We start from the raw sequence: 24,907 nt of genomic DNA, 5'->3' as shown, positions 1-24,907 counted from the left end.
ATACAATACAAAAGAGATAACACAAAAGAGATAACACAAAAGAGATAACACAAAAGAGATAACACAAAAGAGATAATGCTCAGCGCACTGACCATTAGGTAGGATTTTGATACTGAACAAATAAAGTACGGGACGGAAGGGCAACGCACGGATCGGCAGCACGTACAGCTCCACCTCACTCACCCCCCTTCAGCAATTTCTAATACAAGCCAGCCTTGGCGACCTCGACTTTGAAGAAAGTAGACCTCGATTTATCTATGGTCGAATTTATATTTTATATCTATACATATATATATATATACATCTACTCACTCACTACCGTACCTTACCTACTTCGCTCGCGGGATACACACACACTCTCACTCCGCCTCGCGACAGGCTCAAAAAGTATCCTGTATCATTTAATGAGGATTAGTGAACTCAGTCTCTCTTGGGAAATTGCACTTGTCTTAGTCTCGTGCGGGGTAGGATTTGACTTGATCGAGCGATGGGACGGACGCCCGGAAGATAAGATAAGGGTAGGCTAGGGAGATCCAAGCAGAGTTGTGATGACTGGATCTTGGTATTCTTTTTCTCGCCTCTTCTCTTTTTCCCTCCTTCGCTCGTCTCGACGGGATGTGCTAGTACAGATCTGTGCATATAGGGAAAAGGGCTAACCGGCCCGTTCCTGGCGCCCTTCTTGTTTCCCCCTTCGCTTGTCGATGCTTATGTACCACCTATGGATGTGCGTGTATGTGGAGGGCTAAACGGCCCGTTCCTGGTGTTTCTCTTGTTTCTTCTCCCTTCGCTTAGCTCTATCTGAGGGATGTGTAGATGAATAGATGAGTGTACACGTAGAGATGGACGGGGTACGGGGTACGGAGTACGGGGTACGGAGTCGAAGGCTGGGTAGGTACCCAAACGGCCCGTTCAGCTACCTTACCTACTTAGGTACCTAGGTACCTAGGTACCTTAAAGGCAGGTAGGTTTGAGGGAGGGTAGGGGAGGGGGGTTAAGGTATTTCCAAGGACGGTCAGCGAGCTGATCGTCCGATGAGATAAGATGAGGAAGGATCTCTTGGGTTTTGTTTTGACGACGGTTGGTCTCGGGGATTTTGTGAGAGGTGGGTTTGCTTGGTATGGCGGCTGGTGGTGGCGTGGCTGGTGAGTGGTGGCCGATGGCTCACTATAGGTCCGTATATCTACATCTATATCCATATCCATATCCATATCCATATCCATATCCATATCCATATCCAAATCCATATCCATATCCATATCTATATCTAAGATCGAATGGATTTGGAAAGAAGCGGTTAGATTTTTTCAAATGATTTGAATTGGAGTGGAGATAGGATGAAATGGGACTGATGCAATTGATTAAGTTGTTGTTTACGAGATGAGATGAGCTTGTGGTTGCAAGGTTGGATTGGATTGGATTAAGATGATTGACGATATCCCGCAAGCTAGGCAGGCAGGCTTAGACTAGTAAGTGAGTGAATAGCTAGTATAGGTAGTGTATTTCCTTTCAGCTCCCCCACTCCCCCGCCCCGGGCCTTTCCCCGCCCCGGACCTTTCCCCGATCCTATACTGGTTACCTTGAAGGCAGGTGGGGGTCCACAGACTACCTTCGGACCGTCTCTTTTATGAGGCATGGTGTCTTTGACTTTTGATATATTTAGCAGATAGACTACTCGTCATTAAGACTTGAAATGAGATCGTATCGATGGTATCTGGTAAATGAAAAAGGGGTTGAATTATTCCAACTGTGATGGAATGGGAATGAGAGTGGGCATGGAACTGATTGAATCGTTAATTGGAAGACGAGCATTTTCGTTAAAAGATTGTCTTGTCTTGGGGACGATATCCCGAAGGCTAGGCAGGCTTAGATTAGTGAGTAGATAGATACTAGTGTATTTTCTTTTTGCTCCCCTATCCCCCCCCCCTTCTTTCCCCGAACCTATTCCGCCCTCCTTCACTACCTTGAAGGCAGGTGGGGGGTCATTTGGACGGTCTACAGACCATCTTCGGACCGTCTGTTTTACCTTCATAAGGGATAGTCTTTGATTTTTGATGCGGATAGTAAACCTAGACTACTCGTCGTCAAAACTTTAATTAAGATCGTATCGTATCTGATAGGCAACGGCTTCAAATTATTTAGATTGTATTTGTAATTGTGATTGAAATGGAATTGGAATGGAACTAACTGAATCGATTGAATTATCGTTTATAAGAGTCTGTCTTTTCGTTGACAGATTGTCTTGTCTTGGGACAATATCCCGATGGCCAGGCAAGCTTAGATTAGATTAGTAAGTTAATAGCTAGTGTATTTTCTTTTGCTCCTCGAGCCAATCCTATCCTACCGCCCTTCACTACCCTAAAGGCAGGTAGGGGATTCATTTGCACCATCTTCGGACCGTCTCTTCCGCTTTTATAAAGGATGGTATTTGACTTTTGATAAGGTTAGTAAACCTAGACTACTCGTCGTCAAGATTTGAAATGAGATCGTAAGATCGATCGTATATGATAGATAACGGCTTAAATGGTTTGAATTCTAATTTAAATGGAATGGAATAAAATGAGATGGAACTGATTGAACCGATTGAATCGTTGTTTATAAGATTCTACCTTTTCGAAGAAAGATTGGCACTGAAATAAGATTGATTTAATGGATTATATCCTCGTTTATAAGAGCTTGTCTTTTTCGTTGAAATATTGTCTTGGGATGATATCCCGAAGGCCAGGCTTAGATTAGTAAGCAAATGGCTACCGGTAGTATGGTGTATTTTCTTTTGCTCCCCGACCTTTCCCGATCCTTTACTATCTCAAGGCAGGGTTAAAGGCAGTGGGTCACTTGGACGGTCCACAGACCATCTTTTGACCGTCTCTTCTAAGGATGGTCTTTGATTTTTAGTAGTACTAAGTGGGTTTGTAATCAAGACTTGAAATAAGATCGATCGTATCTAATAGATAACGGTTTGAATGGTTTAAATTATTATTGTAATTGATATGAAATGTAATTGATTTAATTGATCGGATTATTGTTTGTAAGAGTCTGTCTTTTCGTTGAAAGATTGTCTTACGACTGTCCCAAACTCCTGTCCGAAAGCTGATATTGATACGAAGTAAGCAGATATCTCTCGGTCCCTTGCATCCCCCCCCCTTTTGCTCCCGTATGCTTGTGCATTGGAGTGGGAGGAGGAGGGAGCTCTGCGTGCGATAGGCGAGTGGTTTATATTCCGCTGAATCGGTCGATTTTAGTATTTAATCGACGAAAGCGTTGACGTTCGTTCATGAGTTGGTAGCGATACCGAAGCATATCTTGGCATGAAGACCGGCTTAATAATCATTTACTAAGCCCAAGGTTGGATAGGGGTGTTCGCTAAGAAGTATACCACTAAGATAGTTATAATGATTCGCACAACCCAACTTTCTAAAACGAAGCAATTATTTGGACCTCGTTTGGCAAGCTTTTATATTAGTCTCATCCGTAGAAAGGGTCTCTACACTATGATAGTATCTCGATTGAGAGGGTTACTAGTCGGTCTTTAGAAATCTTAAACGGTTTTATCATTGATTATGTTTCAAAAATATATACAGACAAGTTCGTGGGTCGATCTTGGGACGCTCTCTTGCTCGAGGACGGTCTTGCGAATAAATTATCCTTGGTTGGAAACTAGCGATGATTATAAGTCATCTAATGACCGTCTTTTTAAAGAAAATGGTTTTGGAGAAAATGTGCCTTTGTGGTGGGGGTAGGTCTGGGACCGTTTCTAAGCGAGAGCGCCCGGCGCTAGCTGACCCATCTAGATAGCTCCCTGCCTTTTGAGATCGGAAGGTAGGTGGCGAGCAGTAATATTGGAAGGGTTTGACTTTTGTAAATACCAAGAGGGATGAATAGACATGACCTCGAATTGACACAGCTTGGTTCAACTTGTAAAGAGATGGAGATCGTGGATTCACTGGATGAGGAACTGATTGACCATCGTGCCTTCCTCTTCGGCTCAAGTTCGGCCGAGGCGAGGCTGTAGTTGGAACATCTCGAAATTTGCGCTCGTAGAAGTTTTTGATAGCGTCTACCAATGCATTGGAATTGACCGCGCTCGGTCATTGATTGTTGATCGACTACGACGAGAAGAGGGAGAGAGGGAGAGAGAAATATACGTAACGCTACGGAGAGGAGATGATCGCGAAGTCGGAGGTTGGAAGTCAAGTACAGCCTCATTGACATCATACCCTCTCGCCTTTGTAGCCATCTGGAATCAACCTCGGCCTCAACGTCCGTAATTCACCAGATCAGCAGCCTAGCCTCTGGCTTCTGTATGCCACCCACTCACCCTTGGGCCTATATCTACTTAAAAAAAATTATAATCGCCGGATCATGACTAGTCCGCTTTTAGTCCACCCACGAGGAGCCGCGAATTAAGCTACCGCTAGTCGTACCGTCTCTTGACTCCTTCTTTTTTCTTGACAACCTTACAGACTCGGCAACTAAACCTCCATCTGCCGAGGTGCATCAACCTCTCTGACAACCCCCTTTCATCATCCATCTCTCAGGTCGTCTTTGTACGGTACGTTGCTTTCGTATTTGTCGAGGCTGTCAGCTCTCGGCCTTCCCTTCCTTTATCGCAGATCGACCCTCGAGATCAGGTACCTTCAAGTCCCGCAGAGTGCTAACAACATATCCACGGTGCAGAAACAACGCCATGTCTTCCCCGGTATCCAAGGTGCTCGTGTCCAAGGCCAAGCCGAAGCTGCGCGTCAAATTGACAGTATCCCCCAAGTACAAGAGATCGACCAAGACCGTGGCCGTCACGCCCAAGAACAAGGGCAAGGGCAAGGAGTTGGAGGTGCCCGAGGGGACTTTCACGGAGTTCACGGTGTTCCTGAACTTGCCTCCCGAGCTGCAACTTGAAATCTGGAAGCTGGTCATCGGTGACGTGCAGGGTCGGATTGTGACGCTGAAGGATTCGCCCGTACCAGCTTTCTTGCATGTTTGCTCAACCTCCCGAAAGCAGGCTCTCAAGTCTGGGTATGATATCAACGTCCGAAACATGCAGCAAGGCCGTATGTATAACCCTGTCCCCATAAATCTCGATCTGGTATCAAGAAGTGCTGACGAGCTCGCAGTGTTCATCAACCCTAACACGGACATCTTTTTCCTCGGGCGTACCGGCTTCCCCTCGCAAATCGAATACCACATCAACGCTTTCCACACCCTCCTCTGTCTCAAGGTCGAGAAGTCCATGCTGCAGCCCGTCCAACGCCTCGCGCTCACCATCTCCGAGGTCTTGCAGATCTGGCACACTCTGTGCTTCCACTGCTTCCTGCTCCAAAACTTTGAAGGTCTCTTCCCTAATCTCAATGAGCTCATCATCATTATCCGTCCTGGCACCCTCGGATCCGGCTTCGACGATCTCTACGAGGTGGAAACGAGCGACTTGGAGTTGGTGAACAACGTCATGACTGATATCCGGAACACGTTCAAGTGTGCCAAGGAGGAGGGACATGTCAAGGGGGTTAAGCTGACGTTTATGCGCATGGAGACATTCGTCAGATAGAGATGCTGCGGTGGCCTGGCGGATCTATCTGGTGGCAGCGGATCTTGGGGTTGCATATTGTTCGGAGCGGCAGCTCTAATTGGGGCGGTAAATTAAATTGGAGCAAGCTTTTTAGAGCGAGCGACGGGGTGGGGGTAATGGCTGCTGCGATGGATATCGGCATCCCTTTTTTCTTTCTTTTCTCTACTTTAATTTGCTAGCCGGTCTATATCACACACCCAGCAGCTTTGCGTCTGCGCAGACTTGGCTCTTGCATATAAAAGAAAAGAAAAGAGAAGAAGTTGATATCTTTATCGTATCCGCGGCTGATTGGTGACTACGTATGGGCACTACTTGCTTGCTTGCTTCTTTGCTTGCTTGCTGGATTGATTCATCTTGGGGGTTTATATAGATTGGGACTTAATAAGTAGTTATGAGTGGATGGGTATGTGGGCCTTGGGAGGGGGGGACCTACCTGTAGCTAGCTACCTCCCTTTACTTGGCCAAAAAAAATTACCTGAGAAACCCCTCTCCCCACCCCACACACACAATCGGGAGGTATATGCCGAAAAAGTGCAGCGTGTGAAGCGTATGGAAGTTCATTAGCTTAGCCGAGAATGTGTATCGTCTGTCTTCTCTGATCAATCAAGCAAATAACTGAAGTTGGATGGAATGATGAAAGGATGGAAGGAAGGGAGAGAAGAAGGATAAGCTTGTTTGAGAAAATCGATCTGGACCTTAAGCTAAGTGATTCGGCGGTGTTATAGAAATTTAAGATTTTTAAAAGGATGATATTCTTAGTGCTTTTTTTAAAATCCGGGAGAGGAGTCTACTTTTATTTTTATTTTTATTTTTGAGAAGCGTTAGGTTGACTTGGACAATCAGTGGACGCTGGGAGGAGATGTAGGGATATGATATAATAGGTCGCTAATGGAACGGATTTATTTTGTGTTTGATTACAGACTGAGGTGACTGTTTTTATTTAAGGAGGTTAGTTTGAGGTTTATCAGAGGATTGGTTTAAGTCGGGTTGATCGCTTATATTTCGGTAGGTCTGAAAGAATGGAAATGATAGATTTTAGTAAAAGGAAGAGATGGGGTTGTCAGGATGAACGCTTAGATTATCTTTAAGGAAATAGCTGCGAGGTAGGGAATTAATGTCTTGATGCCTCCCCCTCCTCCTCTTCCTCCTCCTTCAATCAGCGTGGCTGCTCCTCTAATCCTCTTTGATATTGATCTAAAGAACCTTCAACACGATCAGAATAAAAACAAGAAACAAAAACTAAAATCAGAGATCAAAAGACGTCCTATCGAGCATATTCCACCGCGATTATACCCTCTATCACCCTCCCATCGAATTCCCCTCCTTGCCTAAGCTCGAGGATAAGCCTCGTCTAAAGATCTGGAGTTGTATTCTTAAAGATCTTAATCCCCGGATGGTATGTATCCGTACGCATGAGATTCAGCCGTCGCCAAATTCCCCTCCTTCTTCCTTGTGTCGTATATTAATTCACTTCGAGATCCATTAGCTCGCGATCGCGAGAGGCTACTACACGTGGGAAGCCGAAATTCCAAAGGACCAGTTATGCTGACAGTGATGAAAGAGGACCATGCCAAATCTCAAACCCTCGTTCGCCAAGAGCTGCAGTCAATGATTTTTTTCGGAGACGTAGATTCCTGCCAAGTTTTTGTCACTGTCTGATGGCAGCGAGCGAACGAGCGAGATCATCGGTTCTCTGTGCGCGTGTACATAATAGGGGCTATGAATATGAGGATGAATATGTATGTGGATATGTATGTGGTCACGACTTCGATTTCCTTTTATGTATTTTTGCGGAATGGGTTGATGGGAGGGAGGGCTTAGGGGATGGTAGGATTCGAAAGATAGTTGGTCTGCCTCTTCCGGCCGCATGCAAGCCATTTGGAGATGCTGCCTGCATGCACTTACTTACCTTCATTGCCTCCGCCAATCTAATGCCTCGCTGAATTTAATGAAGAATTGCTTCCATCCATTGCGTCTCCTCCGTTGCACTTCCTTCCGGGCGTTGGTGCTGTCATGTTATCAGCTCACCTTTGAGGTTCGAGTATGAATAGGCAGGAGTAGCGTCTCGCTTAAAATCAACAAACGCTGGTAGGCTGCCGAGGTCAACTCCCCCCAACCTCCTCCCCCTCCCCCGAGAATTCAATTTGCTATTGACGTGAGAAGATTTTTCGCCCCACAATTTGACCAGATTTGGCCACAATAGCAACGTCCCACGATAAAAGAAAATCTCGTCAGCGTTCTCTCCCTCTCTTCTCCTTCTCAAGAAAAAATAAAACCATCGCAAAGATGGGCCAGAACTCGTCGTCACCATTCGCGTACCTTGCCGCGGGCATTACGCCTGCTGTCAACGTTCCTGCCGCTGCCACTTCCCCCGGGAGTGTGTCGGAGCTGAAGAGAAAGAGATCGGACGAGTCTGGCGCGGCCGAGGACGGATCGACGGAGGTCGTGAAGTCCAGAGCTACCAAAAGACTCAAAGGTACTTCCGAGGCTCTCCCTTCTACTCAGGCCGTCGTTGAGAGTATCAACGAGGTCGTCGACACATTACCTCTCCCTCCCTACACCCCTCCTACTCCTTTCCCCGGTCATGCTTCCGAGCGGAAGAGAAAGCGTTCCGGCGAGTATGGCGCCGAGGACGTGGAGGCTGGTGTGGAGTCCAGAGCTACAAAAAGGCCCAAGGGTACCTCTGAGGCTGTTGTCCCCAACCAGCCTGTCGTACTCGACGAAGAATCTGGATTGCAGATCATGGAATCTTACGAGCTCTCCTCCGCCCACCCTGTGGAGCAATACATCAGCGAATACCAGATGCTAGAGCTGGAAATGCTGTACCAGTACGATGCGATCAAGGTAAGTCACATCGAATCCCCTTCCGAACAGATTCCAACGAGCCAACCCTGACCCCCCCCCGAATGTGTGATTCAATAGCTGACTCTACGGTACTTAGATCTACCTTGAAAGTCTCGATCGGAACTTCACCCCGATTCCGATTCCTGCCGCCATTCCAAGAGTCCACCCCATCGGCTACGATCCCAACGGAGTTCCCATCGACGCGTTCACCGTATTTGGCAACCTGGCTCCTGAGCTGCGTCAGATGATCTGGGAATTCGCCCTTGAAGACAGTGCGCCCCGAATCCTCGCCATTCAACCGCAATACCACAACCACCCTCCTCTTGTCCACGCCTGCCACGAGTCCCGCCGTGTCTGTAGCGAGGATGAGAACATCTACTACATTTCCAGTGTGCAGCGCTGCAGAGTGTTCCGTTATTTTATCAATTACCAAAAGGACACGATCTACCTCAACCACACCTTCTCCCGCCTGGGGGGCAAGGTGCACAACAGCACCATCCAGGCCACCCGCTCGATGTATCCGCAGGTCTTGGAGCTAGCCGAGAACCTCGCCATCAACGTGCAGGAGTTCCGAAGCTTGACTGGCGGTATGTACTCACCCACTGACCAACTCACTTAGTCTTCCTTCCATCTTCCTTCTCTCTTCTGCGCATTCATGATTCTGTTCCAGCCAGCTGACCCATGCTACTCTCACCTCACCAGGCCACCGCAACCCAAAGAACACGCTTTGGACCATGCTCATGGCGTGGTGCCCAAACCTCAAGTGCATCTCGATCGTCGCCAACAACTTCCCCTCCAGCGGCCTCGTCATCGACTTCATCGACGTTCCGCCCACCGCCACCGCCTACACGGACATGAATCCCAAGGACCAGGTCGAAGCCATCCAGGACATCCAGCGCGCCTGGCGCTTCCATAAGGGCAAGGGCACTATCGGGGACTTCGCTACGCGTGTCGTGCTCGTCGACATGAACGCCGGCCGGATCCTCACCCGCAAGCAGAAGATCCAGAAGCGCAGGGAGGAGGAGGAGGCGCGGAAGGGGATGAAGGCTGTGGGAGAGAAGGTGTCGGATGGGGAGAAGAAGATGGTTGAGGAGGAGGAGGAGGAGGAGGAGGAGGAGGAGGAGAGGGTTGAGGAGGAGGAGGAAGAGAAATTTAGTAAGGAGGTTCTGGCGGAGGCGCGGGCGAATGCGGAGGCTTATGCGGATGTTTATGCGAGGGCTATGGGGAAGGCCAAGGCGGATGCGAGGCGGAAGGTGAAGGCGGAGGCAAAGGAGATTGAGAACGCGAAGGCGATCGAAGAGGCGAAGGCGATCGAAGAGGCGAAGGCGATTGAGCACGCGAAGAAATGATTGTATTGTGTCGATGGTGGTGATGGTGATGGGTTGCTTCTCTCAGCTTGTTGCAGCTGCTTTTGGGGATATTTCCCGCGTCCGTCTCCTTTGGCTGGGTTTACTGGGTTCACTTTACTTCTACGGCGGAAAGAAGAGATACCAAATTGCGTTTCGTATTCTGTATAATAAGTATCGTGGGTACGTTACGGAGTACTTGAATTCGAGAAATCCAGAGGGTCTTTTGCGTCAAATATACTTCACTTTACTTGGAATCGTCCGTGTACTCTTTCTACATTCTACATCCCAAGTCTCTGATCGCAGAGTGAAGAGGCTATGCAGAGACTTCTAACCAAAGACCGCCAAATACGTAATATATAGCATGGTAATATAGCTTCTAACACGTTTGCATAGTACCCATGTCGATGAAACGTGAGTAATGATTCTCAACCAAGGCGTCTATTCACGGCGCGCGGTCATGTCCCCTCGAACATCATTCTGGAAAGGCATCGATCGTTGTAGACAGCAGACAGACACCAGTCTAATAAAACCATTTCCCATTTCCCATTTCCCATTTCCCATTTCATATGCTGTATTATCATACATAAAATCATACATATACCTATTTCCTTCCCTTTCCAACCCCCCGCCGCCTTGCAAACGTCTCTCCTCCATCTATCTGTTCATCCATCCATTTCGCCACGCGTAACGCCTAGGTATTTCTTCGCGTTCCTTCCCCCCCCGTTCCCGCCCCTGCCCAAAAAAAAAGACGAAAGAAAAAAACAGAGAAAAAAGAGGGAAAAAAAAGGGGAAAAGGAAAAAAGGGCAAAAGGAAACACGCCCACGCCCCCCTGCAAATGAGGTGTTAGCAAGCCCGTCCAAGTCAGAAATGCTGAAGTCCAATCTACTGCAGAGGGAAAGTGAGACCACTCCACCAAACGCGCGGGCCAAACCTGTTTTGATGTCAGGGTAACTGGTAGGTAGATATATATCTATTTACTAAATGTCCTTTCTACGCGCACGTGATGAAAATGAAAAAAAAAGGGGGGGGGAGGAGGGGGTTACTTTTCTCGTTCAAGATTCTCGGTATCTATTCTTTTATAATATGAGGCAGCTTGATGAGGTTATGCTTTACGTCTTCTAAGCCCGCCCTCCCACCCCTTCACCTACAAACCACCCAAACGAACACTTACCGATCACTTCACCATTCTCGCGATCAAGATACCAGCCACGTAATCGCCGGAACTGCTTGGATAGCTAGAGAACACGCGCATATAGCTCGTCTTCTTCCCAAGCCTACATTACTAAAAAATATTTGGATTTCCGAGTTAGCAAATTTGCTATGCATTGAATATAATTTACCTAGGTATATATATATATATATTGCCAACTTCATCGCGACATAGCGAAACTCTTCAACGTTGAGTACAGACCGAAGATCCCTTACTTAGCCTAATCGAGTTTGGGTATTTATCTACCCGTATATAAATTTCTTCCCAGAGATGAATGAAGCATCTAGCGCTCTTTCAAAAAATTAAAAAAATTGGAGGCTTTGAATATAAGTCAGGCGGCATCTAATAAGCTGCAACAGATATGATATGATGCAGAGTAGGTAGAGAGTAAGTAAGCTAGAGAGATAGATACGTAGGAATACGAAGACAAAGAAACTTCCCCCGTTATTTGGAGCAGTCGGGATTACAGCTTGGAGGAGATTTACGGCTAGCTACCGCAGCTGGCTTCAACCGGATGTTAGAATTTCAGGTCTGGGCCGTCTGTCTATAATGAATGGAGACGAGTAATGGGTGGGATGGAATCTGAGTCCCGTAAGGGATTTTTGAAGTCAGAGCTGGGAGTTTGTATTTACGGCTTTCCCCCTCCCCCCAAAAAGAAAAAAGACTGCGTTTACGATTAGGCATCGTCGAAGACCCAAACACCGGGGCGTGGAAAGGAAGTATAGCTTGAATTTGAGATTCTAGAAAGGTTGAGACGGTATGAAGGGATTCATTGGCTTCAATGGCTTGCCATCGCAAATAGCGACAACACCGATATATCAGTGGATCGGCTAAGGTAATCCATCCATCGTCCATGCTCTCAGGCAATGGTTACCGACTGACTTTGCTCTATAGGTTAGGTCACGCCAAGTTCAGTACTCTAATGGCATTTCCACCCAATGCACCTTTAGCCTCATCACCCGCTCCCAGTGCCCCCTTGATCGCGATGTAATTCGTCTCGACACTCGCCCACTTGCTATCCTCCTCTTCCAAAGGAGGAAAGAACGGGTGATCGGTCCCAAACATAACCCTATCCTCCCCACTAGCCTGAATGGCCGCCTCCAGTCCCACCTCGCTGTAAACCACAGCATCCAAGTAGATGTTTTTCTTGAGAACATCCCACACCGTTTTCCTCCCCTTCCCAAGCTTGCCTTCGGCCTTCAGATGCGCATCGTGCTCAATGCACGACTCGATCCTGCCCGCCAGGAACGGCAGAGTACCACCCGAATGCGCCAAGATCATCTGCAGCCCCGGCACCCTCTCAAAGACCCCCGAGAGGATCATCCGCGTCACGGCGATCGTCGTCTCGAGCGGGAACCCCAGCGCCAGAGGCAGCACGTGACCATACTCACCCGCTCGCTCCCCCCAGACCGAGCCCGGGAGGCCGTAGTGCGGATGCAGGAAGACGGGCATCTGCACATCATGCAGCGCCTGGAAGACTGGCACGAGTTCCGGGTCGTCCAGACCCTTCCCCAGGCCCGTGGTGCCGAGAATGACACCCCGCATGTACCGCAATCCTTTCAAGCGCTTGATCTCCTGCGCAATCGCCGCCGCGCCGCCGCTCAAGGGGAGGGTTCCAAAGGCGAATAGCCTGCCGGGAAACTTCTCGCACTCGGAGTTCACTTCGTCGTTGATCTGTTGGGCTGCTTTTGCAGCTTCATCTTGGGGGACCCAGTCGAGCCATGGGTTGGCTAGCGAGATGACGGAGATGTCGATGGAGTGTGTATCCATGAACTTGATCTTCTCGTTGATGTCGTAGTACTCGGCACCCACCGGCCTTCCTCTCGATGTACTCTCTGTGTCCTCAGCTGGCAGGATCACCAGGCGCAGGTCTGTTGAGGGTGGGAAAGAGCGGATATACGGTATGCTGGACCTGGATCTCAGCAGTTCTATGTATGAAGGCGGGTAAACGTGGGTATGGATATCCACAATGGGAGATTTCGTTGCCGACATTTCCGTTCTTCTTTTTTCCGAGCCTACTTTCTTCTCCTTCTTCTTCTCCTTCTTCTTCTTCTTCTTCTTCTTCTTTCTTCTTTCTTCTTTCTTTACGGGAGGGGAGAAAGTTGAAGTTCAAAAAAGAGAGAGAGATAAGTCTGCATGGATACCTACGCGACTCAACCCCGCTACGAGAGGCTTATCTTGACCCCCTCCGCCAAGACCTTCCAGCTTCCTGTTTCGACGACATCCTCTTCCTATCTCACCCAAGACTGGCGACGGAGAACACCTCCATCCGTAAATCAGATTGCCCATTTTTTCTTCTAATACAGTACAACACTTCAAAGATATCTTCTCCCTCAATCGAATCCGAGCTCTGGACAGAAGCTGGCCCTTCTAAAGTTTATCACGTGTCGTTTCCAGTCCCCCCACCTCCTATCAAGATAATCATGACTCCGCAAGCCACTGCTGTCGATGTAGATAATCTGCTTATCCCCGTGGGTATCTCTTCGTTGTGCTGCTACTGGTTTGGCTTCGGGAAACACTAACAGATACTCAGATCATCGACTTCTCTCTCTTCCTCCATGGCACGCCCGAGCAGAAGACCGAGACGGCTCGCTCCATCCTCTCAGGCTTCCAATCGGCTGGCTTCATCTACTTGATAGTACGTAACTATACGCTTCTACTATGAATCTCATCTCAATGGCTCTCTCTCTCTCTCTCGACGTTCCGATATTTGATTTCCACACATTCTCAAGCCTGAGTCTCAATTCAACAATTACATGATTCCACTCTCCCACCTCTGCAATTCCAAGCAAAGACTAAAGCCGCGCTCCCTTCCTCTGTCTTCTCTCTCCAGAACCACTCCATCCCCCTCGAAACCATCTCCCACGCCTTCTCCACCTCCGCCGCCTTCTTCGCCCGCCCACAAGCCCAAAAGGACGCCCTGGGCTGGACCACCCCGGAAGCAAACCGCGGCTACGTCGCCCACGGCCGCGAGAAGGTCTCCACCCTGACCGACCGCGCCGCCGTCGAAGCCGCCAAGGCCTCCGCCCCGGACCTCAAAGAATCCATGGAGATCGGGCGAGAGGGCGCCCCCGGCACGCCGAACAACTGGCCCTCGGGGGACGCGGCCGCGGACCACTTCCGGGCCACGATGCTGGACTTCCACGACCGCGCCCGGGCGCTGCACGTCCGCGTGATGCGGGCCATCGCCGTCGGCATGGGCCTGGCCGAGGCCTGGTTCGACGGGTACACGGACGCGGGCGACAACACGCTGCGGCTGCTGCACTACCCGCCGGCGCCGAAGGCCGTGTTCCGGCGGAACGAGCGGCAGGTGCGCGCTGGGGAGCATACGGATTACGGGAGCATCACGCTGCTGTTCCAGGATGCGAGGGGCGGCCTGCAGGTCCAGAGCCCCAAGGGGACCTTTGTGGACGCGACGCCCGTGCCGGGGTCCGTGGTGGTGAACGCGGGCGACCTGCTGGCGAGGTGGAGCAACGATACGATCAAGAGCACGCTGCATCGGGTGGTGGAACCGCCGGGGCCCGAGGAGGGGGATGTGCATCCGGCGCGGTACAGCATTGCGTATTTCTGCAATCCGAATTTCGATCGGGAGATCGAGGCGATCGAGGGCACGTATGGGGGCGAGAAGGGGGAGAAGAAGTACAAGGCCATTAACTCGGGGGAGTACCTGGTGCAGAGGCTAGCTGCTACGTATTGAGAGAGGAATCATATGAATACGATCTCGTCAGATAATAGTTGGACTGATTTCTGCCTGTGAGATGGAGAGGTGAAAATGAAAGTCTGTATGTCGAAGCTATATCCATATCCGCCAAATAAAAGAGCAATAAAAATAAATAAAAAGCGCATGCTAATCCCAATTTCATCAAGCACATCTTCGTGAGCAAAATTCCATCTCATGTCACCATATCCCATCCCACCAACCCCCAAACAGTTTCCAGCAACCACTCCTTCCCGCCATTCTCGACCCCAGCTGGCTCTACAGTCAAGTCAAAGCTCCCTGGTGGAAGTCTCGGTAAACTGAGACTCTCGAGCTTGGCCCCACCCAATATACTCTTCAGCAAGGTACTTTGTAAAAGCTTCTTCGATTTGCTCAGCATAACTTCCGATGATGCTGATCCAATGCCGATACCGCAAGACTGGGTCTGTCCTGGCGACAGCATACGGGACACCAGCTCAATCCTACCCGGCCCACCAAGCACTCCATAGAGAACTTGGACCATGTACCGAGACTCCGGCCTCAGCACTCCATGCGCGGGCAACCTGGGGCATTTCGTTATGTTCCCTGGGTTATCTGACGTTGCCACATGCTCGCCAAATACCGAATCCGACACTAGCCGTCCTGTGTGCTCCAAAATCGAGAAGACTATGCCTTCAAGGATCTCAGCATGTCCAGTTTGATTGGGTTTCCAATCGACGCCTTGGACCATCGATACAAGCATTTGTGCCAAATGCTTGTTGACAGCGTATTCCGTTGTCTCGATCTTGGCTCTTTTGCTTCCCATATTCTGACTCCGCTGTGTCACTTCATCTTGTGCTTGCAAGCTGCTTATTGCGTGCAGAAAGTCGAGGGCCTTCTTGAAAAGCATCACTATACCGTAAATGACCTCGGGCTTCTTGCTTCGTCCTGGGATCGTGAGAAAGAGCTCGTTCACGGCATTGAAGCAGAAGATGAAAGACAGGTTGATCTGATGAAAAACTTGCCGAAGCAAGAAGGAGGTCTGCGAGCCACGGCTATCAAATCGCAGGCTCTTCAGTGGCAGACAGCAATCTGACAGAGATTCTTCGAGGAGGCTGGCTGTCCGCAGAATCTGCCTCGTCAAAGTGTTGATCTCGTCTAAGGTGCTGCATTCTTGCGTCGCCGCAAGTAGTTGACCGCGCTGGCGCAGGATTCGCAAAGCTGTCACTGGTCAGCGATCCTCAAACGTTTTCGAGTGAGCTTGCATACCGTAGCCACTCAGTCGGAGCCTGTCGTCACTCTCAATGAGCGAAAGAAATTGGTCTTCTTGGCCGTGACGAGCCTCAACGTCTTGAAACGGCGCAGCGCGCTTTCTCGATATCCCGGCATCGCTCCGTTCTACTCCATGAAGCCCTTCTGCCACCGAAGATGAGCTTTCGACAGTATCACGGTCTTCCTCGCTGGAACTCTCCAGCCGTCGCAGCTTCTCCCTCAGCAGCCTGTTTGCCTCTTCCAAGCATTGCACTTTGTCTTGAAGCCCCTTCTTCTCTCTGTATATTGCGTCGTACTGGTCTTTCCAGAACTCTGCCGCATCGACGTATCGCAGCTGCTCTCTGGGGACAGGCTGCCCGGTCTTGACATGCTTTTTCAGCTGCTGTATGTAGTCTACACCCGTCGCCATGGCCATGTTAGCTAGCAAATCGGCAGGTGCTCGGGGAGAGCCATCGGAACGTTAACGTACGGGCCGTGGAAAGCCCTTCTGTCTTGGATTTGGCGATTGAAAGTGCGAGGGATAGTTGGCTTTGCGTGAAGTGCGATAGGAGGAGTTGTGCGGGAGTTGTTGTTGTTTCCTGTGCTGAGGTGCCTGCGCTGCGAGTGGGATTGCGAGAGGTCCGAGAACGCAGCGAAGAAGCTGGGAGTTTCATCTTCACGAGTAGAGATTGCGATGGCATGGTGGGAATCTGTAGAAAGACCGAAGAGCTTAGAGATACGACATGTTGAAGTGAGAGAAGTATGCTGGTGTGGGCGAGAGAAATTCAAGAAGCAAAGATCTCGGACCCGGACCCGGACCTTGACCCGGATCTGTGAATCTGGTTCGGGAAGGCACGACTCGGGGAGGTAGACAGCTCATGGCTCATTACATTTCAATCGAATATGTCAGACGCAGTATAAGTACCAGCTTCGATGTCATTATTTTTACCGTCTGTATGTAGCCTCACAAGTCCGCCAACAAGTGCAGGAATCCAGGCCAACACTTCACAGCCGTGAATCCATGGGGGGAGGGAATGAGAAGCAAAAATCGGCAGAAAATGGCAGAATTTACTACGTACTACGTAATTTGGAACTTTTCTTTAGGTTCGAGGCTACAAACCTAATTGAATAGGTTTTCCGGTACAATACAGTATGCCTCAGCGGCTAATGTCGTACGGAGCAACTGATGGGACAAAGGTGATCTGTGCTCAGCGCGAAGCTACTGAGGCATTGACTCTGTTGCCGCCAGTTAATAGAAGTCCTCCGCAGAGTTTGCTCATACAGGACCACGGTACAGGCGTAATTGTTACACTCTTGAGGGTGCCTCCAAAGTTTAAATTTTCACTTTGAACCCCTTGGTTACCCTTCCCTCAAGGGTGTAACAATTATGCCTGCGACGTAGTATGTCGTAGGCAATCTTTATTTCCAGCTTCCTCTTCCTGAGCTTTAGCGATCAAATTTCTGGAGTCTCGTCGGTATGGGAAGAAGAAAGAGGACACGCCACGAAGCGCGAGATCGTACAGACCTATCTACTGTATACCTTCGCGACGAGCGTGGAGACAACTCGGGCATATCCAGTCTCGCTCTGGCCGTGAGTTTCCAGACGTCAACATCGCCAAAGCACATAAAGTCCCGCACCCCCGATCAAAGTTTACGAAAGTCTCGACGACAGTGGAGAGTCATGGTGTCCCCATGCTAAGTACCTACCCGCTCTATTTGTCTGTGACTCTGTGTGATCGGAATTGGCCTAGTCACGGGGGGATAATTGATTGCTCACGTGAAAAGGTGGGGGCAATATCTAGCGAAGCGAAAATCCTACCGGTACGTAAAACGCCAACGTCCGTTGCTTGCGTTGCTTTTCTTCCTTTTTTTTTTTTTTCCTTCCTTTGTTTCCTCTGCTGCCGCCCGTCCTTCCCGTTTTTTTTCATCTCATCCCGTCCAGCCTGAGGACTCACTTCTCGTGATCACGAGTTCCGAGTCCACCGTATTGGCATTTGCTTGCCTCCCCAGATAAGCTTCCTGCTCTCTTCCTCGGCGGGGAAATAAGCTTCGGGGGCCCTTCCCTTTTCCCCGTTTCACATTTCGCATTTCGCATTGCTCATTTCTCATTTCTCATTTCTCATTTCTCATTGCTTCTCCTACGACATCCTACTACTTGTACATACTACATACAAGTATCAGAAAAACAACCCGTATGGTTTATTCCCCTGCATATTGACTTACTGCTCGACTCCATGCCATCAGCCGCTCCACATCCCATCTCCACTGTCCCAAGTCACATGTTTCATATATACTCGTACCAACCCCATGATACTCATCTCGCACCTCCAGCTGCCCCGTTTCCCGTCCCATCCAATCTGTTTTGCCTCCTTATTTCAAACAATCAGCTGCTCCGCATACACACGCACCTTTCTGCGTCTAGTCGATCCGCGCATCCAAGATGGAGCATCAAGTAATCGCTCACCCAACATGTCGGCGTTCGGCATCTCATTTGGTTACCTCCCAAGTGGGCCGGCAGCGTCCCCTCTTCCCCTGGGTATAAGAAGCTTTGCCCATCTCTTGAGCATCTCTTGAGCATCTCTTGAGCGTCTCTTGGTCATTCACCTATTGTTCTTGTATTCTTCGCTTTTCCTGTCACTCTTTTGCACCATGCGCTTCTCGTCTTCTTTCCTCGCCGCGGCTGGCCTGTCGGCTTTGGTTCTTGGTGCACCGGCCACGGAGGTCGATGGCTGTGGCTCGGCGGATGGCAGCTATCCGGAAAGTCCTGGTATGCTCCTTCCTTCCTCGTTCACTCTCCCTTCTCCCTTCCTCCTTCCTCCTTCCTCCTTCCTCCGTCCTCCTTCTCCCTTTTCCCTCCTCTCTCCTCCCTCCTTCCTTCTTCCTCCCTCCTCCCTCCTCCCTCCTCCTTCCCTCCTCCCTCCTCCCTCCTCCCTCCTCCCTCCTCCCTCCTCCCCCTCCCTCCTCCCTCCTCCCTCCTCCCTCCTCCCTCCTCCCTCCTCCTCCTCCCTCCTCCCTCCTCCCTCCTCCCTCCTCCCTCCTCCTCCTCCTCCTCCCCCCTCCTCCTCCTCCTCCTCCTCCTCCTCCTCCTCCCCTTCCTCCTTCCTCCCTAGCCCGTCGCTCACGTTCTCATCCCCATACAGCTCCAGACCCGGCTCCTGCCAGTCCATCGAAGCCCACCAACTCAACAGGTGCGCTCCAATGGGTGGGCACCAACCAATCGGGGGCCGAGTTTGGACAAACCAAGCTCCCCGGATTGCTTGGCAAGGATTACACGTGGCCATTGACGACATCGATTGATATCCTGATCAAGAAGGGGATGAACATCTTCCGCATTCCCTTCATGATGGAGCGCTTGGCGCAGACCAGCATGACCGCTGACCTGAATGCGACCTATCTGGCTGATATGTCCGCGCTCGTCAACCACATCACCACAGCCGGGGCCCATGCCGTCATCGACCCCCACAACTTCGGTCGCTATGCGGGATCTATCATCAGCTCTACCGCCGACTTCAAGACTTTCTGGACAAACGTCGCGACGGAGTTCAAGACCAACGATAAGGTCATCTTCGATTGCAATAACGAGTTCCACGACATGAATTCCAACCAACAGGTTGCCGACCTGAATCAAGCTTGCATCGATGGAGTCAGAGCCGCCGGAGCGACAACGCAGTATGTGTTTGTGGAAGGCACTTCCTACTCCGGCGCCTGGACATGGACTACATCAGGGAACTCGGAGGTGATGGGTAGCCTCACTGACCCCTCCGACAAGATCGTCTACGAAATGCATCAATACCTCGACTCGGACGGATCTGGAACTTCAGACGTGTGTGTATCGGCTACCATCGGTGCTGAGCGTATCGCCGCGGCTACCAAATGGCTTCAGGCCAACGGCAAGAAGGGTATCATCGGCGAAGTGGCAGGAGGGGACAATCCTCAGTGCAAGTCTGCCGTCAAAGGCCTCCTGGACGCGCTTGCTGCTGCAAGCGATGTCTGGATGGGAGTCCTCTGGTGGGCGGGCGGTCCGTGGTGGGGCGATTACATGTTCAACATGGAGCCAGAAGTCGGCGTGGGGTATAAAGCCTACGCGGATACTCTCGTTGGGTATGCCTAGGCTGGGATGGCCTTTAGACTGTCGAGCTCAGCTGACCGACAGATTTCTTGTATATACCGTTCTTTTGGAATCTCTTCTTCTCCCATGCACCTGTTCCACGAACGTATCTCCTCACTTGGGTTCCTTTTTCATTTCTATCAGGAGTCTGGGCCGGCTGTTACGCGACGAATTGACCCAACCAACTAACGACCCCATCTTTCGCTTACGCAATGTTTGAGCTCTCTACTGATGCCTCGGGGCGTTCGAGGGTCATGTATTCTGTCCACGGTGGCAGGCCGTCGTCTGTTGTGCGGACTGTAGCTTCAGGTGCACGGGGGCTACCTAGCTCTGGGTTCTGACTGACTGACTGACTGACTGACTGACTGACTGACTATATAATCAATTTGTGAGAGAGCGCTTAACGCCAGCCAGGACATTGCTTGTTCAGATGAATAATGGTGATGAGTGACGGAGGAGAATTACCAGGAGTAGGTATGACGGTCGATCCGCTGCGGCGGTCCTTGAGCGCTGGGAAAGGAGACGCTGGATTTTTGACGCCCAGCCACCTCGGCCCGGGGGGGGGGGGGGGGGGGGTAGGTCCTTGCACGTCGACGAGAGAGCCGAGAGCGAACCCTCCGGATCCAGGTCCCCTCGAGGCCGAGACGAGCCCGGCTGACAAGTGCGCGGTCTGCTTCGAGGACATCTCGGATCGGTGTGTGTTACTGCCCTGCCGACACGAGGTCGGCTTCCACTGCGTGGTGCCCTGTCTGGAGAGCTTATACCCAGCAGCAGCAGCAGCAGCAGCGACAATAAGCGACTACAGCTGGTGCACCTGCCCGCTCTGCCGCCAGCTCAATGTTTCTAGGAGATGAGCTGGGAGGTTCTACGCGGCGCGTAAAAGGGCAGGATGCACCAGCTGTGACGTCCGTAGATACCGCCGGATATGAGGCTCGGCGGGGTTACTCGGTGGAGCTCCGAAGATGGTATACCCGCGGAGCGCTGGAACGGCTGGGCAATGGAAGATCACGCCGTTGTAAGGAATAGTGCGACCCGAGCTGGCAGGAGTCCACGCAGGACCCGCGGCGGGCGCCGATCCAATGACGACGAGGGGGGACAGACTCGTCCCGGGGAGGGGGTTTGGCTTGGGTTTGTCGAAGATAGCAATCTCGACACGACGAGCCATCTCATGGACGAGACGTGGGAAGGCAGAGGATCGAGATCACATCTACCCGTTGCTGTAAAGAGATGGGATCAACGAGCTCGCGCTCAGAAATCCTGCGGGAGTCAGAACCATACGCCGGAATTGCTCGCGCCGATGTTGGCACAATCACTAAATACCAGTAAGTATCAGATCACGGCATCGAAAGGAGCACACAGATGAAGAAGTAAACCAAGGTTACAGTAATCTTCCTATTCGTAGGAGAGAGAATAAGGTTGCGCAATGGGGATTTGATTCGGGGAATATGCTATCGTGCTGTATTTGTGTTTGTGACTGTGCTACCGGTAATAGATCAACGGAGGAAGGGAGGAGGGGAAGAATACGTGGTGGGCTTTCTCGGGCAATAGGGAAAGGGGGAAAGGGGAAAGGGAAAAGGGGAATAAGCGAATTAAGCGAATTAAGCGAGAGCCCGGGCATTCATTCTTGGCAAAGCAGAACTTGCCTGTGGAATCCGGACGTCAGGGTTTACTTTTTCGATGGCTTTTCGATCTTCTGGAGGGACTTGGGTTCTTTTTCACTATGTGTGTGTGTACGTGTGTATCCTGGGGAGAAAGATCCCAAATGCTTGCTTGCTTGCTGTTTTTTGATGTATATTCTGCTGCGAAAAAAGGGCAACCGTCTCTCAGGCGAGAAAGAAAAAGGTCTGAGAGATGAGTCGTATATTGCACAGGTGTATCGTGATCATCGAAACTTAGTTACTCATTGTGGAATTTAAAAAAAACAAGGAAAAAGAAGAAAAAGGAGAAGAACCGCCCAACCATCTCCAACCCCCGCCTCCGCTTCAACCCCGCCACCGCTCCGCTCCGCTCCGCTCCGCCCAGTAGCCAGCCTGCTTCCCCGCCAGCACGATCGCACATCCACAGCATCCACCTCCAGGATCCCTCGTGACGCGGACTCCAGTCTGCTCACCGCGACGAATGAAGAAACCCTCGGGCTTATATGCATCCTTGCGGTTGATACTGGTGCTGCCGAGGTGACACTCGTCCTGGATATCTTTTGTAGGAGTTAAAAATGCCTGCATACACTCCGGTAGAGCTCGACTCCGCTCGAGTTGACTAATTCAAGCTGGGTACTGGATGGATGAGAAGCGGGGCGCGCTCACTGCTGGTCGCAGGAAAGGAAGAGAACTTTGTAGTAATCGTAATCATGACTATGATCATTATGGTAACGAGAATCTAAATCTAAAAATCTTATATGAAAAAAAGAGGAAAGAAAAGAAAAGAAAAAACACCAAAGCTATACACCGACCCGATAACAACAGACTTAAAAGCTTTGGTGAACTAATCCTAGCACTAGTAGCCGGCCAGTTTCCCACAAAACACCCCTCTCTCCACGTTGCCCCCACCCCCCTGAGCAATATAACCTACCACTCATAGCCCACCCTCGCTTCCCCTGCTCCCATTTCATTAAGGACCAGCTTTTCCCACCAAGCCATCGGTACGAAGCCTCTTAACATTCCCATCTCTCAAAGCCTGAGACGCCGGCGTGACTCTTCGCTTGAAGCTGCTCCCAGCTCCCGTCGTGGAAAGGGGACGCTTCTTCGCAGCTGCTGGTGCAATAATCATATGACGAGCACCTCTTTTCCTCGCAATGGGGATGGCCGTGTAGCTTCTGCGTCTGCGTCCTGGAGAAGCGCTTATCAGTCAAGAAGCCTCAGGTAACACCCATTCGGTGGCCCCTCGCGAGGGTGGGAAAGAGGAGTAGCATACGTACCAGAGTCGCTTCCTGACTTGGGTACTCCGTTGGAAGACCTCCGATATCCCGTTGGCGGCTTCGCGCAAGGCGTCTCGGTGACTTCGTGATTTTTCTTCAGATTGATCTTTGTAGGGGTCGCGGCACGCTCTAGATCTCCAGTCAGGCTCTCCTTCTCGTTGCTCCTCTTCTTGAGAGCCTGACGATGGGACCGTTCCCCAGTCTTGACTTTGACCCTATAGTTTTTATCTTTATCCACGACTTTCGAGGCTCTGGGTGTTCCCTTGCTCTCAGGTGGTGGATATTCACGGTCAGGTGTTGACCAGCCCTGGTGCCCGGCGTGGAAGCCTCTCAGGTGCGTCTCATACCAGTCATCGTCCGCGTCGACGATCTTCCACACGAAGACACCCGTGACGTCGATGGAAGATGGCACGGCATGATCCTGGTCGACGACCAAACAGTTAACGTGATCTCTCCACAACGCAGAGAGCTCGCACGCGTCATGCGCATACGGTCGGAAAGGCTTGGTAGGACAGCGTTCACACCGTAGGACGTAGTATTCTGTCAGCTGGCCCCGGTTCGATCCCAGGACGACCGTCTCATCCCTCCCCACACCATTTCTGGTCGTGGTTCGAGGGAGGAGGGGTACGACGGGGTGGTCCCGAGGTGCGGCTAGCTCGACCTTTTCCACCTCTTCGTCTTCTGCGCTGTCCGCATCCAAGATCTCCGTCTTCAACCTCTGAACACTCTTCTCCTCAGCCTTAAAAGCCAGCTGCTCACCAGCATCCTCTCCACCCCTCATCACGGCAGACCCCTCGTCCATTCCTTCGCCCATCCCCTCATCCCCGCCCAAAAGGCACGCAATGTGATCCTTCAGCAGGACCATAACGTAGCGATCCCTCCGACACTGGACCCTCTCCAGCCGCGCCTGCTCCTCCCTCTCATGGCACAGCACGAGGGCCAGCTCCTCTCTCTCGTGCCGCATCAAGAGCGCCAGCTTCTCTTCCGCAATGTCATCGCAGCAGTGCTCTTCGAACTGGAGCTCGAAATCCGCAATCAGGCTCTGCAGTTCGGCCACGTGCAGGACCTGCGAGGGCCGGTGGAGGCTCAACATCGCTGGGAAACCTAGCTGGTGGCGAAGACGATGGAGCGGGCGCGCGATCGGCTCGCTTCATATGGACATTCGGGAAGAGGAACCTCACTTGCCATCTCGGAAGGATACGCCGCGGTGATCTTTCTTTCCGTCTTCCTCCGCGAGTCGGGAAAGTGCGCCTGCAGCGTCTTGCCTCTCATTTGTAAGAAGATAGCAAGAGCAAACGATTCGACGCGAGAGCCATCACCGCATATGAAGAAAGTAAAGCCAAAACCGCACGTAGATTCAAAAGAACAGCACTCCAGCAAAGTTCAGGTTTTCGTCGCCCTGAGCCGCACACGTGACCTCGGTTCCCAGCCCAGGAATTAGTCGACAAACAAGCATGACCAAGTAGACCTGGTTCGATGGCGTTTCCTTGGCATCTTAGTCCAACGACTTGGGCAGGATAGAATAAGTGATTGTTATTATTATTGTTAGTGTTATTATCATTATTATTATTATCATTATTATTATTATCATTATTATCATTATTATCATTATTATCATTATTATTATTATCATTATTATTATTATCATTATTATTATTATCATTATTATTATTATCATTATTATTATTATCATTATTATTATTATCATTATTATTATTATCATTATTACTGTTATAATTATTATTATTATTACCATATTCACCACCCTCCAGCGCCCCCCAAGCAAAACCAGCGCTCCTCGCCTCAACCCCTTCCAAAAGACACGAAAACACCCAAATCTAAAAAAAATCTATCTATCTATCAATACACAATCCATCAAATCAATCTCTTAAGCGCTAAACCCTCACTCACCCACCCACCCACCCACCCAGCAATAATCTTCTCCTCCCAAATCAACCCAACATCATTTCACAATCCCTTAAAATTCCACTTCA

At 50.5% G+C, this 24,907-nt stretch overlaps 8 protein-coding genes across 8 annotated transcripts; 4 read left to right on the top strand and 4 right to left on the bottom strand.

Annotated features, from left to right (window-relative positions):
* Nucleotides 1-4,684: 4,684 nt before the first annotated feature.
* On the top strand, nt 4,685-5,539 carry L3040_002535 (uncharacterized protein; the record flags this gene model as incomplete). Its single annotated transcript, XM_007290651.1, has 1 exon — nt 4,685-5,539. One exon carries the CDS (start codon nt 4,685-4,687, stop codon nt 5,537-5,539), a length of 855 nt encoding a protein of 284 aa, XP_007290713.1.
* A 2,307-nt stretch (nt 5,540-7,846) lies between these two features.
* Nucleotides 7,847-9,753, top strand: L3040_002534 (uncharacterized protein; the record flags this gene model as incomplete). Its single annotated transcript, XM_007290652.1, has 3 exons — nt 7,847-8,404; nt 8,502-8,991; nt 9,107-9,753. 3 exons carry the CDS (start codon nt 7,847-7,849, stop codon nt 9,751-9,753), a joined length of 1,695 nt encoding a protein of 564 aa, XP_007290714.1.
* Nucleotides 9,754-11,864: 2,111 nt separating this feature from the next.
* On the bottom strand, nt 11,865-12,956 carry L3040_002533 (uncharacterized protein; the record flags this gene model as incomplete). The annotated part of the gene is made up of 1 exon (XM_007290653.1): nt 11,865-12,956. One exon carries the CDS (start codon nt 12,954-12,956, stop codon nt 11,865-11,867), a length of 1,092 nt encoding a protein of 363 aa, XP_007290715.1.
* A 431-nt stretch (nt 12,957-13,387) lies between these two features.
* L3040_002532 (uncharacterized protein) lies at nt 13,388-14,661 on the top strand (the record flags this gene model as incomplete). Its single annotated transcript, XM_007290654.1, has 3 exons — nt 13,388-13,435; nt 13,498-13,602; nt 13,798-14,661. The coding sequence occupies 3 exons, from the start codon at nt 13,388-13,390 to the stop codon at nt 14,659-14,661; spliced, it is 1,017 nt and encodes a 338-aa protein (XP_007290716.1).
* Nucleotides 14,662-14,857: 196 nt separating this feature from the next.
* Nucleotides 14,858-16,592, bottom strand: L3040_002531 (uncharacterized protein; the record flags this gene model as incomplete). Its single annotated transcript, XM_007290655.1, has 3 exons — nt 14,858-15,861; nt 15,910-16,332; nt 16,382-16,592. 3 exons carry the CDS (start codon nt 16,590-16,592, stop codon nt 14,858-14,860), a joined length of 1,638 nt encoding a protein of 545 aa, XP_007290717.1.
* Nucleotides 16,593-18,540: 1,948 nt separating this feature from the next.
* On the top strand, nt 18,541-20,002 carry L3040_002530 (uncharacterized protein; the record flags this gene model as incomplete). The annotated part of the gene is made up of 2 exons (XM_007290656.1): nt 18,541-18,658; nt 19,032-20,002. 2 exons carry the CDS (start codon nt 18,541-18,543, stop codon nt 20,000-20,002), a joined length of 1,089 nt encoding a protein of 362 aa, XP_007290718.1.
* An 862-nt stretch (nt 20,003-20,864) lies between these two features.
* On the bottom strand, nt 20,865-21,164 carry L3040_002529 (uncharacterized protein; the record flags this gene model as incomplete). The annotated part of the gene is made up of 1 exon (XM_066155585.1): nt 20,865-21,164. The coding sequence occupies one exon, from the start codon at nt 21,162-21,164 to the stop codon at nt 20,865-20,867; it is 300 nt and encodes a 99-aa protein (XP_066012573.1).
* Nucleotides 21,165-22,606: 1,442 nt separating this feature from the next.
* L3040_002528 (uncharacterized protein) lies at nt 22,607-24,006 on the bottom strand (the record flags this gene model as incomplete). The annotated part of the gene is made up of 2 exons (XM_007290658.1): nt 22,607-22,824; nt 22,914-24,006. The coding sequence occupies 2 exons, from the start codon at nt 24,004-24,006 to the stop codon at nt 22,607-22,609; spliced, it is 1,311 nt and encodes a 436-aa protein (XP_007290720.1).
* Nucleotides 24,007-24,907: the final 901 nt, after the last annotated feature.

This window comes from Drepanopeziza brunnea (assembly GCF_022702325.1).
Source record: "Drepanopeziza brunnea f. sp. 'multigermtubi' strain 214-2 chromosome Unknown ctg3, whole genome shotgun sequence".
Classification (NCBI taxonomy): domain Eukaryota; kingdom Fungi; phylum Ascomycota; class Leotiomycetes; order Helotiales; family Drepanopezizaceae; genus Drepanopeziza; species Drepanopeziza brunnea.
The sequence above is the reverse complement of the archived record's forward strand: the minus strand, read 5'-3'. Positions and strand labels throughout refer to the sequence as shown.